Below are 15,235 nucleotides of genomic sequence, written 5' to 3' on the forward strand. Positions count from 1 at the left end.
GCACTGGGTGAACAACAAAAGTGGAGGGAGCATTCTGTGGAGGTCCTATGTGTCTTGGGCACAAAAAGGAAAAGATAGTGATGAATAAAAATGTATCAAAGGTTGAATCAGAAATTGTTGTTTCTAGATCTATACAGCAGTGATGGTAGATGGAAATATATATTGTTTTATATTTAAAACAATTCATTTTACTCAACTATAGGCTTAGATCTGGCTCTATAGTAATAATTTTTATATTGAGTAAATTTTTATTTTAGTAATGCAAAAATAGTACCATTTTTTAAATGGGGACAATTTATAGCAACACTGCGATGGCTAACCATGCAGATTGCATGAAAGATACAGTAATATATTGTTATTTTTTGTTTTTTTAAAAGATGAACTAGGCCAAATAATCAACATTCTTATAAAATCTGTTTTTTTTTCTAAAAATCAATTTATAGACAGAAAACAGGATAAAATGCATGAAACAAATATATATTTTTAGAAAATTTATTTTGAAATGTAAAGACAGAATCCTTTATATTAAAGAAGACAACTTATCATTGCAAAAAAGTTCCTATTATTTTGTAATACAGTTATATAAAAAATTACAGTAATTACCAAATTGAAAATAGACATCAAAAAAAATTCTATATTTACAATTTTAAAAATATAAAACATTAAAGCTAGTACATTTATATGAAAAATGAATCATTCAGAGGAGTTTATTGGTGTAATGTTTCCCAAACCCTAGTATTACATATAAATCTATAATTAATTATAAGATAATAAGAATATGTTGGCTATCATTAAAAAAAAAGTAAAATATAACTTATAATGTTTATAAGACAAATAATTTTTTGAAGTTTTTAAAGAGAAAGTTAAAGAAGCTAATACATTGTTTATTACAGTTAAAGGTAAAAGATCTTAATTATTTATATCCATACATGATTAACAAAAAAATCAAAATTTCTGATTCTAATTTTAAGAATTTATTTTACTAGGCTGCTGACAACTAAAAAAAATTAGTAAAGACTCATGGGCTTGTTCAATAATCATTCTGCAGGTTTTATTATGGCTAATGGTTAACATTTTAGCATGTTATTGATTAAAATAGTAAACTAACTCAATAACCTTTGTTTACTTCTCATAGATATATCTTAAAAAACATGAAAGTATGGGGGACAATGTGAGACAGCTGGAGTTATGTAAATAATAGCCGATATTATTATGTAACAATATTTATCACAGAATTTAAACAATAGAAAGTACCAATAAAACATTATTTTACTTAAATTTAAATATATTTTAAAAATGTATTTAATGGTTACAATGATTACTGGCTTTATGTACTAAGTTTTGATTGTAAAATTAAAATTATTTGGCAGGTGGTTCTCCAATTAGAGTTAACAGCATTGTACGATAATCACCGGATGTATCATCCTAAAAATAGACAAGAGAATGCACAGTATTAACAACAAAATTGTCCAATATATCCTAAGTTTGACATCAGATTAATAATAGTTACAGCAATGTTAATGTTGATAATATGATTGTTGAATAATGCAAACATTCTCACTTTAATGAACATTCCAAGGGTCTGCTTATAAGCTTTCTGGAATTCTTCTTTTATTTGTACCATGTCAACTTCACACCGAGAAGCAACAATACGAACTAATGTATTGTCATCTGTTCCCAAACCTTTCATAGAACGATGCAGTTCCGAAGCAAAGTATGCAGATTTATTTCTGATCACTCGAACTGAAAAAAAAATATTTGTACCCTTAGAAATCAAGCAAATGCTCCTGAGGTTAAAGGAATTGATAAATATTAATGCAGATTTTACAAAAATTATTTTAAAAAATCAACATAATATCAACAAGTTAGACTAACCTATTGCTAACATGCCTTCCTTTATGTCCCCACTCATTTCTGATTTGATACTATCTTCTATATCTTTGTTGGCTAATTTTGCATACTCTTGGAAGGTAGCTCTCAGTTGTGCATAACTTCGAGATACAAGAATTGTATGGAAACGAGATTCATCAGTTCCCCATTTCTTCTCACCAGCGTCCAACAAAGCCTATTAACATAAAACTTCAATTTAGAAAGCAATTATTTTATAGAAATTAAAATAGAGCAGCTATGTTTTAAATATCATGAGAACAAACTAAGAAAAAAAAATAGAGACTATTTTTTAAAACTGCCCAAAGATAATTAAAATATTTGATAAAGCACCTGAGCATCCTGTTTAGCCATAACACGATTGAACTCTGTTCCCTCAGGTCTATTTGCCTGCAGACACCCTACAAGTAATCTCTTGAAATGGCCAGATGTATCCCCTGCTATATCCTTTTCTAACTCTTTGTTAAACACTGAACATGAAATCAACAAGTTTTAGTTTATTAATGTGTTGATATAACTAATATTTTATTTAAACTTCACTCAAGTCAAATATATATATTAGATCATAGTGCTATGTGTCTTTTTTCAAAGAAAATGTGTTTGTACAAAGCTCACACTAGTTAATAATAATATAGCTTACTTGTTTTGTATGAGGTTTTGATGTTATTCAGCTGGGCATTGGTACGTGTACATATGATCTCAACAAGTGCATTTTCATCAGTTCCAAGACCCTTGAGAGTTTAAAACAAATTAATACAAGGGCTTTAAAAGTGATTGTTTATACAGCTTATGGTATTGTTATATTATGTATGTTATTTATCTGAATAAAGGTAGTGAATTGTAGGCAGGGGTAGTGTTGTGACCCGGACTGTACCACAGTTATCAAATAACAGACCAGGACGGAGCAGCGGGAGATCCCCACAGGTCAATATGACCTGGACAGGTGCTACACACGACTATCAAATGACAGACCGTTAATAGCGCTCAACGATGGCCATGGTGTGCAGCCCCAAGATGCTGACCCGAGGCTGACACCTTAGGTTGACCTTGGCCAGGATAGACTATATAAGACAGGGGATTGGAAGCCCGGGGACGACTGACTCAAGCAACATGTTGTGTGCTCGTGTGCCACTGTCCAAATAAAAGATATATGTATTTATACAAGTGGCCTTTGTCTTCGTATGTAATCAATGTTGTTGGTATACGTCCCCATCACCACCACTCACAACAAGTAGTATATAATATAAATATAACTCAATTCAACAAGTAATCTTTATTTTAAAAATCTACTTGGTAGACAATGGCAATCAGGGGTGAACTGGCTGTGTCCAAAAGACCTGGGAAATTTTTCCCAGCAGACAATTGGGTCAGTCCCCCCCTGATGGCAATGATGCAATCAGCTATGGGCCCCCATTATTAATGTGTAGCCTACTAACCTTTTATAGGTTTTAAAAGGTATGTAACTTTTTTCCACCTCCCCCCATGTTGACAAATTCTAATGACATGCTTTTGTAAGCTTAGACTAGTTAATGAAAAAAGACTCATTTAAATTGGATTAATAAACAAAGGGAAACAACTCTAATACCTAACCAAACTTACAAATAACCAAGCTGAATCATAATGATGATGTGTGTTATTTATTATTTATTTATTATTATTTATTATATTTATTCCTTTTTTCCAGCACTTATCAGTTAGCACACAGGCAGTGGGCGGTTTTCATGGAGGGAGATCTCAAAATGGATGCCAAGAAAACACTTTGTTTACATCTGTTGTTGTACAAAAGATACATATATTTAATATAAATGAAGTGCAGAATTTTTAGTTACCTTTATGGCTTTATTCAACTGTTTGGCATCAAAGTCAGCTTGACCTAGTAGCATGTCTATGCAAAGTGTTTTAAAATTTCCACTAAGTTCACTTGAAAGTTCAGCTCCTAGATCCTGCAGGCACGTGAGTTGACATTTAATAGATCATAGGCATATGGAGAATTTGAAAATTAAAATGTTTTTTTATTTAGTTCAGTATTTATTTCATGAGAAAATATCATGCTCTATCCAAACACTAAAAACTTTAACATAATTGTTTTGCTTTAGTCAAATACAAAATTTAGCCATAATGAACATAACATTATTTATACAAAAAGACAGATATTAATTATGGATATAGTGTACCTTTCCAAACTGTGTCTTGTAAGTAAGGGCAATTTTTTGTCTTTGATCCATTGACCGGTATCCTAATACACTTATGATAGCCTTTTCATCTGTACCTATAAGCATTACAATTAAATTGGCGTTTATAAAGCAGTTATAACAAGTTATTCACTCAAAAAATAGACTATGTTTGAACAAATTAAGCATTACTGTGAAAATACATTATTGCTTATTTGAATTTTCAGAATACTTGAGTCTGTAGAATTTCCTTGAGTTCACCCAGCTCTAATGGTTACCTGACTCTAATTGTGGAAAGTAAAGGCAGCTGGGCATAGAACTGAGCACATGATCCCTTTAAATGCTGAGGTCATAGAAATAGAAGAAGGTGAACCCTACTTTTTAATCTGCCTTATTTAAAGTCAAATGAGTTTCTTAATCTGTTTCACTTTTCAAATTTGTCTACAACTATAGTATGATGAACATAATTACTTACCAAAACCTTTCATTGCTTTTTGCAGTACAGCACAGTCCTGCTCTGGATTAAAAGCCTGATATGGCAAAAGTGTGGGATCCTCCTGTAAAATTATTGCATTATTTTTTAAAATTGTTTTAGTTGAGGTTGCAATACAACCGCTCTTTCCCACAGAATGGAGCTTTACTGATCATTCTTTTCATTACCAATACTTTGAGATGCAATCAGGCTTGACTAATGAATTTGAGATGCATCAACAGACCTTGTTTAAAAACAACAACAGACTTTTATTTGCACTGAATAAGTGACAATTATTTACCTTCTTGGGTTCATTCTCTAACTTGACCTCTTCATCTAGCTGCTCGTCTGTCTTGTATTTTACAGATTCTACAAAGGCTTTTCCAGCTGAAGTGGAAAGTATAGATAAAATTATTTTTTTCTGAAGCAATAGTAATGTTTTCAAATTTAAGAAAACAACAAAAACAAACATATTTATGCAGAGTCAAAGTTTTTCTTGTTATAATAACATTAGGAAAAAATTAGATAAAATAAAATTACATGTAGGTTTAGGGGGTGGTCCACCAGTAGCTAATGCTAGCATCAGTCGTTGATAGTCTCCTGAGATATCATCCTAAAATATATATTTTTAAAAAATGATTTAATTTTACACATTAAAACTTATAAATAACATGTATGCTATAGTCTCCTGATAATTTATTTTTCAACAATTTTTAAGTTATTGTTTCACACTACATAAAAAACAAAGTTTATTTTTAAAAAAAAAATTTAAAATTCAGAAACAAATTATGAGATTTCTATATTTTAAAACCATACTGCTATAAACTGTTCCAAGGTTTTTCCTGTAAGTTTTTTAAATTCATCTTTAATCTGCACCAAATCTATCTCACAGCGACTGATAATAATTCGAATAAGGCTGCTATCATCAGTCCCAAGTCCTGACACTGTCTTCTGGAGTTGTCTAGCAAAATGTTGAAATCTGTTTTTCACACACCTAACTGAAACAAAAATGTTATTTATATTAAATTTAAAGTGAATTGATACAATACAATCCTCAATTTAATTTTTAACTTAATACATTTGTAAATCTATTCACTAGTGTTTTTAAATTATTTTGATAAAACCCATGAATGCTTTTAAACGAGCTGCCACTGTATTCAAATGTTTTGATAAATTGATTTTAATAAACATTTTAAGTGTATTTCTAAAAATGTAATTCTAGGTTTACTTTTAAAGTGTTAACAAAAAATTTATATTAACATTTTTAAGCATACAAATTTAATTTATGTTATCAACAATAGAAAAAGATCTATTGCACACATTTAAAAAATATATATGTTAATCTTACCAATTGATTTCATGCCACTGAGCACATCACCAGAGAATTCACTTTTCAATACTTCCTCCATATCTTTCTTTGATATTTTTGAATATTCTTCAAGGGTAGCACGTATTTGTGGAAAACTGCGTGACACCAAAATTTTATTGAACTGGGATTCATCTGTCCCCCATTTTTGTTCTCCAGCTTGGAAAAGTGCCTATGTACAGATGATAATAAAATACTTGCATTGATATAAAATGAGAACTCAATAAAGTATCCAAAATTAATGTCCCTGAACTCAAACTATCAACTCTTTAAAACGTAAGCTTTCTACAATAATTGGTGGAGGATTTTTATCCAAGAACACATAAATGTAAGCATCAAAACAAGAGCATCTACTAACATTATTTATCTATATCATCTATAAATGACAGCATCTAACTACACTTGAGTCTCTAAGCTCTGACAATAAAATCTACACAGTTGTTACTCATCCTTTATAAAAAGTTATTAGATAATCAAAGACACTGTCATTTAGATCTATGGTTTTTTTCAAAATAAAATAATTTTTAAATAATATTAAAAATATTTGATAATGTTTTTAAATGTAAGTTAAAAATTTTCAAAACAAAATCAATTAGGTACTTTGGCATCAGATAAGTAACCAAAGCTGGACTGCTAACCGGTAAGATCGAATCCGGGTTCAAGTCAGCAGATTGTCCCAGAGTCCACCCAACTCTGATGGATACCTAACTCATGTTAGGGAAAGTAAAGGCGGCTGGGTATAGTGCTGACCAAACTATCTCTTCATATGCCGAGGTCACAGAAACAAGTGAACTCTACTTCACTTGCCCTATAGACCGCCAGGTTTGAAAAGGGAACTTTACTTTTTATATCAATTTGATACATTATAGTTAAATTATAAATAAAACTGTTTGAACTGAACTGACAGTCCCATAAATTGTGCTTTATAGTTGCATACAGCTATTTGATTTCATCTCATAATTCAGTCATGTATTTTCATTTAAAAAAATATCTACTTGATTTTTAAAGATGAATATAAATATAATAAATGTAACCTTGGCATCTGCATGTGCCATGTTTCTGTCAACTTCATTACTGTCTGACCTATTTCCTTGGATCAGCGACACGAGTAGTTTCTTAAAATGTCCTGAAGTGTCCACTATTATGTCCTTTTCAAGATCTTTGTTGAATTCTAAAATGGAGAAAAATATAAACATTTATAGGATTTCTTAAAATCAAAGAACACAAATGTGACCAGGATCTGTTAGTCTGTTTGGACAGGGTTATGAATGAGTCTGATTGAATCAAAATTTATACTTACTTTCTTTGTATACTTTTTTAATTTCTTGAATTTGTACATTTGAACGTGTACATAATATCTCAATTAAAACATCTTCATCCGTTCCCAAGCCCTATTGAATAATGAAGTCCCAAATAAATTACAAACTCTGTAAGCTTGCTTATGATTTTAAAATACATTTTAAAAATTGCAAAAGCAAAAAAAAACAAACATGAAATTGACCTTCATTGCATTTCTAAGCATTAGTGCATCAAACTCCGCTGGTTTCAGGAGTAGTCCTTTCAAGGCCTCACAGAAGTTGCCACTTGTTTCACTTTTGATATCTTCAACTAAGTCCTGAGTGTTGAGTAAAGTACTGAGTTGAATCCTTAATTATGTTGGTTACACAATGTTTATTAAACTACATATATAATCCATATTTAACTACATAAAATGAATAGGTATAATTAAAACTAACCTTGCCAAAAAGAGTTTTATATGCTGCAACTATTTCTGCTCTCTGGGGGTTTGCCCTGTAGGCCAAAATATTAATTAGGGCATTTTCATCTGTGCCTGAAACAAAAGTACAGAGAAGACTAAAGAACAACTGAAATGGATTTTAGTTGTATAATCTAAAAAAAACAATGGCTTATTTTGCCATTGCTTAACTGAAATTAACTTTTTAAAATGAAATCTGTTTATTGTTAAAATATAATGGTAGGAAGCAAGGTATAAGTAACCATACTTTCTGGTTGAATACTGTACTTTAGATATGTAAAACATCTGGTATGAACTCATCAATAATGACATTAAGCTTTTCTAATGATTATTATATAACTTTTCAAATGCTAATATAAATATAAATAATGTTTTATACGTATCTAATAGGAAATATTGAAATCTTGTAAATATAAAAATACAGAACTCAAAATAATATTTGAATTATTAATGAAAATTATTTTTAAACAATGTGATTCCTCCTTAGATAGAAAACTGCAAGCCTATTCTATATTTATAATCAGTAGAGTAATTTAAAATCCAACCTAATCCTTTCATTGCATTTCTCAATGTTTCAGCATCTGCTTCAGCTTTAAATGGTTCATAAGGCTTTAGTGTGCCCTCACACTGTCAAAAGAAAATTACATAACTGTCTGTTATTTTTTAAACATAAACCTCAAGGAAAAAATTTCAAGTGGGCCTATTTGAAAAAAGGAAGTACAAAATATACCATTGAGCAGCTTCTTGTTTTAAATTAATTACCACTGAATACACAGTGATTTCCAGTCTTGATGGATTAAAATTCATGATCAGTTTTCAGAAATTTTGCTATTTTTAAGTTCATTTTAAAATGTATTCTGACAGACTTAATTATCATTAATTGTGTTTATTGAATGAAACCTCTGCTTTTTAACTGTATGTTGGTTGTCTTCATCTATATAACATCTATATTTATTTTTCAAAACAAAAATATTTTGTTACTAGTGAACTTAGTGCAGTAATATACTAATGAAACACTTACTGGCAGATTTTCAATTTCTTTTTCATAGTAAGGATCAGCTTTTTTCTCTGGTTTAGGTTTAGGTACATCCTTAGGTTTTGGTGGCTCTACAGGTTTAGGTGGAGATGGGGGTGGAGTGGCTGCTTTAACTTCTTTGGGCAGTGTTTTTTTGACAACAGGAGGTTTGGCTGATTTTTTGTTTAACCCTCCTAGCAAAAAATAATGCTCAAATGTTGAATCTGATAAACATTTTAACAGCTATGTATCTTCTCATTTTTAATCATTATTAAAAATGTATTAGTAAAAATAATGAGATTTTTTTTTCAAAAGTATCATATTCAGCTGTGGCTGCTGAGCTTTCAAGTAACAGTACAATAAAAATAATAAAATTAAAGCACATAATCTATTTAGTCATAAATTTAGTAGAAAAAAAAATCTAATGGCCATTGTACTACAAAACTAAATTTTAATTTTCAAAATGAATAATAATTCATTATTCAGAATTAAATAGTATATTATTTAATTACTTTGTGTTCCTGGCTTTTCAAAAACAATATTAAGTTTGTACCCATCGCCTTCATCTTCTACCTTGGCCTCCAAAATCTATAACAAGATAAATGATATTGAAATTATTACTTAAAACACAATTCTTAACACATAGAAGATACCTAATTATCTATATTTATTTAGCAGTCAACACAATTATGTCAATTTAAAAAAAAAAATTTAATCAATTTTTTTAAAGGGCTAGAATAGAAAAAGCTGTTTTAACTAACACTTAAATAAATAAAATTAAAATTTGGACAACCTTTCCCATTTTAAATTCTCCAATATTCTTCTTGAAGTTTACTTTATTTTTAGCCATGTCTAGCATATGAGCATATATGTGAAGAATATTGCCTTGAAAATCGTCTGGAATAAATAATTACACCTTGAATAAATGTTTCTACTTAAAAAGTACAACAATCATTTTAAGTTGTTTTTTTTTGCTTTTATCAAAAATATTCTTTTTACAAAAGAACATAAAACAAATATGAAAAATGTTATACCATTCCCTGGGCTAACAGCATTTAAGGGAGGATCCTTCCAAACTGTTTTGTACTCAATAGCAGGTGGTGGTGTTTTTGGTTTAGCTTCTTCCATCAGTTTTCTTATATCTCCCAGGGTCAAACCATCTGGTTTTTTTGGTTCCTCTTTTTTCTTGAGTCCCTAATTTAAAAATGTAAGAGATTAATCTACCAATAAATGGTTTACCAGCAGTCTGATGTGAACTGATATTGAGGCATGAGATACTCACATGTATCATATTCTCTGTTAAAAACCCATACTGTACAGGATAAGGTGGAGCTGGTGGGCCATTACCAAAGGTGATCATTCCATTGTTAGCATGCATGCCTGGCCAAGACCCAGGTGGCGCTCCCCATACATTGATTTGAGTTCCTGAATAATTTGTTGGATTGAATGGTCCATCAGGAATAGGCGGGTATTGATCTAGAAGGAATACAGCAAATTTTAACAAATGTTACTTTATAAATATAAATGTACATTTTCTCAAAGCTTTTATATAATTTGCTTTGAATTTTCAAACAACAAATTTATATTACAAATTACATGTTTTTTTTGGTAATAAGAAGAGAGAAAAATATAATTTTAATAGAATATTTTTAATTAGATATCTGAAACTAACATTGTAAAAATTATTTTTAACATAAAAATTACAATGGAGAAGTAGCATGGTCGGATGGTAGCTAACTCAAAAGTTTCAAGTTCACATACTGGTCTTGCATCCTGAGGTATCATTGAGTCCACCCAGCTCTAATAAGTACCTGACTTACATGAGATAAAGTAAAGGATGCTGGGTATAGTACTGACCACACTATTCCTTTATATGCTGAGATCACAGTAACAGATGAACTTCACTTTATCTACCCCATGTATAGCCAGCTTTGAAATTATATCTTTTATTTCAATAAAAAGCAATGTATTATTTTAAACATTTTAAAACACTGATAAATCATTAAACAAATTTCAAGTAAAAACTTACTCTCTGATGCACCAGTTGCTGAGGGATCTTGATAATAAGTACCACTCCAAGCTTCTTTTGGTAAAGTTGACCTTGATTTTTTTGGAGACTTTTTCTAAAAAATAAAATCATCAAAGATTAACTGCTTGGTGTTTAATAATTATCTGTAAACATTTCAGAAAATAAATCTTGTTTGATGTCAATGTTTAGGGCTTTAAAATACATTTTATTATAACAAATGAGAAAATGAAGCTACTCACAGAGCGAAAACCATTGACTTTTCCAGGTTTTAAGTTAAAATCTGCATCAGAATTATCATCAAAAAAAGATTGCAATGTCATTCCACTTGCACTACTATCATAACCATCCTGCATTGATGAATTTATTGCATCTACAACAGTTAAGTCTTTAGATACAACTGCACTTTCCAAAAGTCCATCCCTAAAAAAATATTAACATAATTACATTTATTAATTAGCTGAAAACTAGGATTAAAAATAAGTTAAAACCCAAACTGTTTGGGCATAATGAAATTGCTACAACAACTACTAAAAATTATTTTTTTTTCATTACTTTTTTTATTTCTTTAATTCACAAAGCGTTTGTTTGTTGAAGGAAAACTCTGTTTATAACTTACCTAGAAACAGCCACAGCTTTTATTGTTCTTTTTCCAGGTTTTAAACTAAAAGGGGCAAAATATTTGAATGTTCTTTCCTTCCCTCCAATTTTTTTTTTAAAAGGAAGAGGTTTACTACCGTCAGTTGTGAAGTAGATTTTAGTATTGGGAGTTTCTGTAATAAACAAAAAAAAAAAACACTTAGAAACATTTATTTTCTTTTTCTATCTGCCATGATTATGAATTTAAATTTAATATGGTTAAAAAAATTATTTGTTTTAGAAAAAGCTAAAAGGAAATAATACAATAAATAAAATTCTATATATCAGACGTATTTTTTAAAATTATTTATTTTAGTGGTAATATATCTTTTTCTGTAAAGATAACAGATATAAATAACTTACCTGAACTTAATTCAATAAGTGTAGAAACATCAATTTTATTTCCTGGTAATTGACAATCCTTATGGATTGGAGTTATAAATGGAGCAGGTAGTGCACCTGCACTAGGCATTTTTATGGCCTATCCACAACTAAAACTGTAATAAAATTAAAGTAAAAGATTTAGAAAATCTTTAAAGAAAAAAATATCTATATTTATTATTACTTATAGGTGTATTGTTATTGAAGAGTATGTTAGATTTCTTTCCAAAGATAAATTCTTGCTTGCGTGCAATACAAACATTAATACAATAATTTGAGAGCTGGAAAAAAGACATATCAAGAAGTAAGCTTCAATTTTCCTGCTCCTTAATAGTTAGTGCAAGAACATTTTATGCATTCCGTTGAACTTAAGATTACTACAGACATTCTCATTCTAGTTGCCCTGTTCTAGGTGATGTCTGTTATCTCTCTCTGGTAGATGGTCATTACCAGCTCAAGCTTTTGTTCACTGTCCAGGCAGACAAGAACAGGGTTAAGAATTGATGTCACCCATATTACTATAGCATTGCACCACCTGGTTTGGACATGAGGGACTGTTCACACAGGGAATGATTGCTAGACTATGCAGTCCCAATGATGTATATTATCATAAGAGGGGACAGTTAATAGAAACAGTGACAGAAGAGTTTCTCCATTTTCTATTTTTATTAAGAAGGCTTCAGTTATTTAAAATGGCCTTCAGTTATTTAAAATGGCCTTCAGTTATTTAAAATGGCCTTCAGTTATTTGAAATGGCCTTCAGTTATTTGAAATGGCTTACTTATTGACAATAGCCTTGTATGCACAGCAGAAACACTAGTTTATACATTTTAAGTATATTGGAACAAGTAATGTGAGAAAAATACAATTACTTATAATGAGAGACAAAGGTTTTGTATGAGTAGTGCAATATTTCAAGTACCTAAAGAATTAAGATTAATTGTGTGGTGCTTTACACATCTGATCATTATTAGACCCATGGGGCATAAACAGTGGCGTATCTAGGATTTTCGGGCCCCTATGCAAAAATTATTATTGGGCCCCTATATTAATCTGTAAATTGTGTATTTTATATGTCCTAATTGTGTATTTATACGGTATTATTATGTTGTACCCCGTAACATAAAATACCTTTGATTTTATATTACTTTTATGAAAAAACAAACTAACTGTTAGCCTGTAACCTTTAAGTAACCTAACACAGTAGCTTCACGAGTCGGGGGCCTCACAATTTAGGCGTGACACAAGTGTATGTGCCGTAGTGCTAACAGGGGGAGCCCGGGGCGCCGGCTGATGCACATGTGCAGTTTGACCTTTGATTAAGCAGTGACCCTGACCCCTTGTGCAGGACACCCAACTAACTGACCCCAGGTGCTAAGAAAGTTGCTGGGAAACTCTGGTTGGCAAACCGAACTGCCTTATTGTCAACGGGCAGCTCTCCGAATGAAATAAAAAAAAATATAATGGCAGAAAACTTTGCAGTAGAACAAGTTTCTTTCTGGCTTCTCTTCAAGAGGAGACTCAGGAGAGGCACTGCTCCTCATGTGTGGGGTTGTGGTAGGAAATTTTCCCGGTCAGTAGAGGTTTGTCTGAATTATTCTAAATGACTTCCCAATGTTTCTTGACGATTGGAACATTTTTGTATTAATGCGTAAAGGACAAAGGAGACAGACAAACATAAATCTTTAAGTAGCGGCATATTGATTAGAGATAAATTAGATCAACAAACAAATTGTGATTAAGGTTAAAACTAGAAAAACATTGACACAATTTTGATGTAGCTTGTTGTGAAAACACTGTCTTCAGCTTAATTGTAATCATGGATAGATGGAATTTCGGTGAAGACAGAGAGTTGAGAGGGGAGGGGGTGCAGGTTTGTGGCAGTGGGGTAGAGAGTTTTTAGTGATGCGTATTAATTTGTGAGTGCTGGATGCCAATCTCACAAAAGAGTCAATGTTCAAGTCTATTTATAGGCTAATTTTCTCAACGGCTATCCCTACAATGCAACAATGCCTATAGTGTTATTAATAATACTGAGAAACTGGATTTCCGTTTTCTTTTAAAAATTATTTTAATAATACAAATATTAATAATCCAATGCAAAAGTTTTTTAAAAATTTAAAGAGGGAAAAGGGCCCCTACTTTCCTTGGGCCCATATGCCTTGCTTACTCTAGCTTAGCCACTGGGTATAAAGAATAACTGCACCTTTGTTTTGTGCTTACAATATTTGGACACAGGATGGGCTAAGCTTGTGGGATGGCAAGCACACACAATAGTATACATTGTGAAAATGTAATCAGAATTTCATTATACTACAACTTTTTAGAGAGAATTTAAAGACATTTTCTAATCTTTTATTTATCCTATCCTTGATCTAATAAAACTTTGTACAGAGTACTGAGCAAAAAACAAACATTTGGTTCCTGCTATTGTGCTAATAATAGCTTATTTTTGTACTAGACTACTAGTAGACATAGTATCTTCTCTAAGTAGTACACTTTCACCAGTCATGACTAGTGACACTACACAGTAGTAAGTATTAAAATTAAAGTAAGTAGGCCTGTCCTACTCTATACTCCGACTATACTAAAATATTAAATATTAATTACGCCTATTTACTATTTAGTTATTTACACTTACACTATTTGTATTTATTTACTAATATTTATTTAGGCCTACTAGTAGTACTAGATCTAGTTATAGCTAGTTACTAGTACTACTACTGACCACTACTACTTAGTACTACTTACTAATCTTACTTAATTTTATTAGGCCTACTACTACTTGTATGTACTACTTATCATTACTATCATTCTAATGATAATATTAATAATATATGTTTGACATGACTACTAAAAAAAACAACTACACTTCTACTCTTCTACTTCTACACTACACTGTACACTTAACTATATAACTAAATAAATATTAAATAATTACAATACAGTTGAGTACAGTAGCAGTACTCAGTACTACTTTGAATTTGCATTATTAATATTAAATCATTAATAGACAATTAATCTACCTAATGTAATTTGTTAACTTCGTATTGTTAAATAATCTATACAATAAATTCTATGAATATGTGTATGATCCATACTCACTCAGCATCAATCCTGACCTATGGTATTTCACTATTTCGTATCTATTTGTTTGTGTTGTCAAGCAGCCATCTTAAATATTTTTCCATGAATGCTCTTTTGCGTTATAGATCTAAATATTTACACTTTTAAAAACGATTTTAAAATAAATAGCAATATTTTTTCTATTTTTCTTTATACTATATCTTAGAACAAATTACATGTTAAAATTAATATATAGATCTAAATTATCTAAATAAAAAAATATATTTCTTTTTTTTTTAAATGCTCTAAATGTCGACATTTACCATTTGTCACATAATCTTACTTTTTTTTATAATTTTATGGTGGGGAGGTTGATCACTGCAGAATCTAGACCTAAATTTAGTAAATTATCTGCTTAGTCCCACAGGCAGATGAATGTCGATCCCCTTCAACACT

At 30.6% G+C, this 15,235-nt stretch overlaps 1 protein-coding gene across 2 annotated transcripts; it reads right to left on the bottom strand.

Annotated features, from left to right (window-relative positions):
* Positions 1-529: 529 nt before the first annotated feature.
* Positions 530-14,965, bottom strand: LOC131951666 (annexin A6). Of its 2 annotated transcripts, none has more exons than XM_059314016.1 (27): positions 14,819-14,965; positions 11,696-11,829; positions 11,313-11,466; positions 10,936-11,116; positions 10,697-10,790; positions 9,950-10,143; positions 9,702-9,861; positions 9,461-9,564; positions 9,180-9,255; positions 8,674-8,861; positions 8,198-8,279; positions 7,633-7,727; positions 7,398-7,511; positions 7,197-7,287; positions 6,931-7,067; positions 5,879-6,068; positions 5,347-5,528; positions 5,071-5,143; positions 4,832-4,917; positions 4,534-4,615; positions 4,062-4,156; positions 3,717-3,830; positions 2,528-2,618; positions 2,221-2,357; positions 1,876-2,065; positions 1,562-1,743; positions 530-1,425 (listed from the first exon to the last, which is right to left on the bottom strand). In XM_059314016.1, exons 2-27 carry the CDS (start codon positions 11,802-11,804, stop codon positions 1,360-1,362), a joined length of 3,267 nt encoding a protein of 1,088 aa, XP_059169999.1. In that variant the 5' UTR covers positions 11,805-11,829; positions 14,819-14,965; the 3' UTR covers positions 530-1,359. The 2 variants fall into 2 exon arrangements, with proteins under 2 accessions (XP_059169999.1, XP_059170000.1); XM_059314017.1 differs by having other exon boundaries at positions 14,836-14,962.
* Positions 14,966-15,235: the final 270 nt, after the last annotated feature.

This window comes from Physella acuta, unplaced genomic scaffold (assembly GCF_028476545.2).
Source record: "Physella acuta isolate Inbredline_101_S28 unplaced genomic scaffold, ASM2847654v3 ptg000820l, whole genome shotgun sequence".
Classification (NCBI taxonomy): Eukaryota; Metazoa; Mollusca; class Gastropoda; family Physidae; genus Physella; species Physella acuta.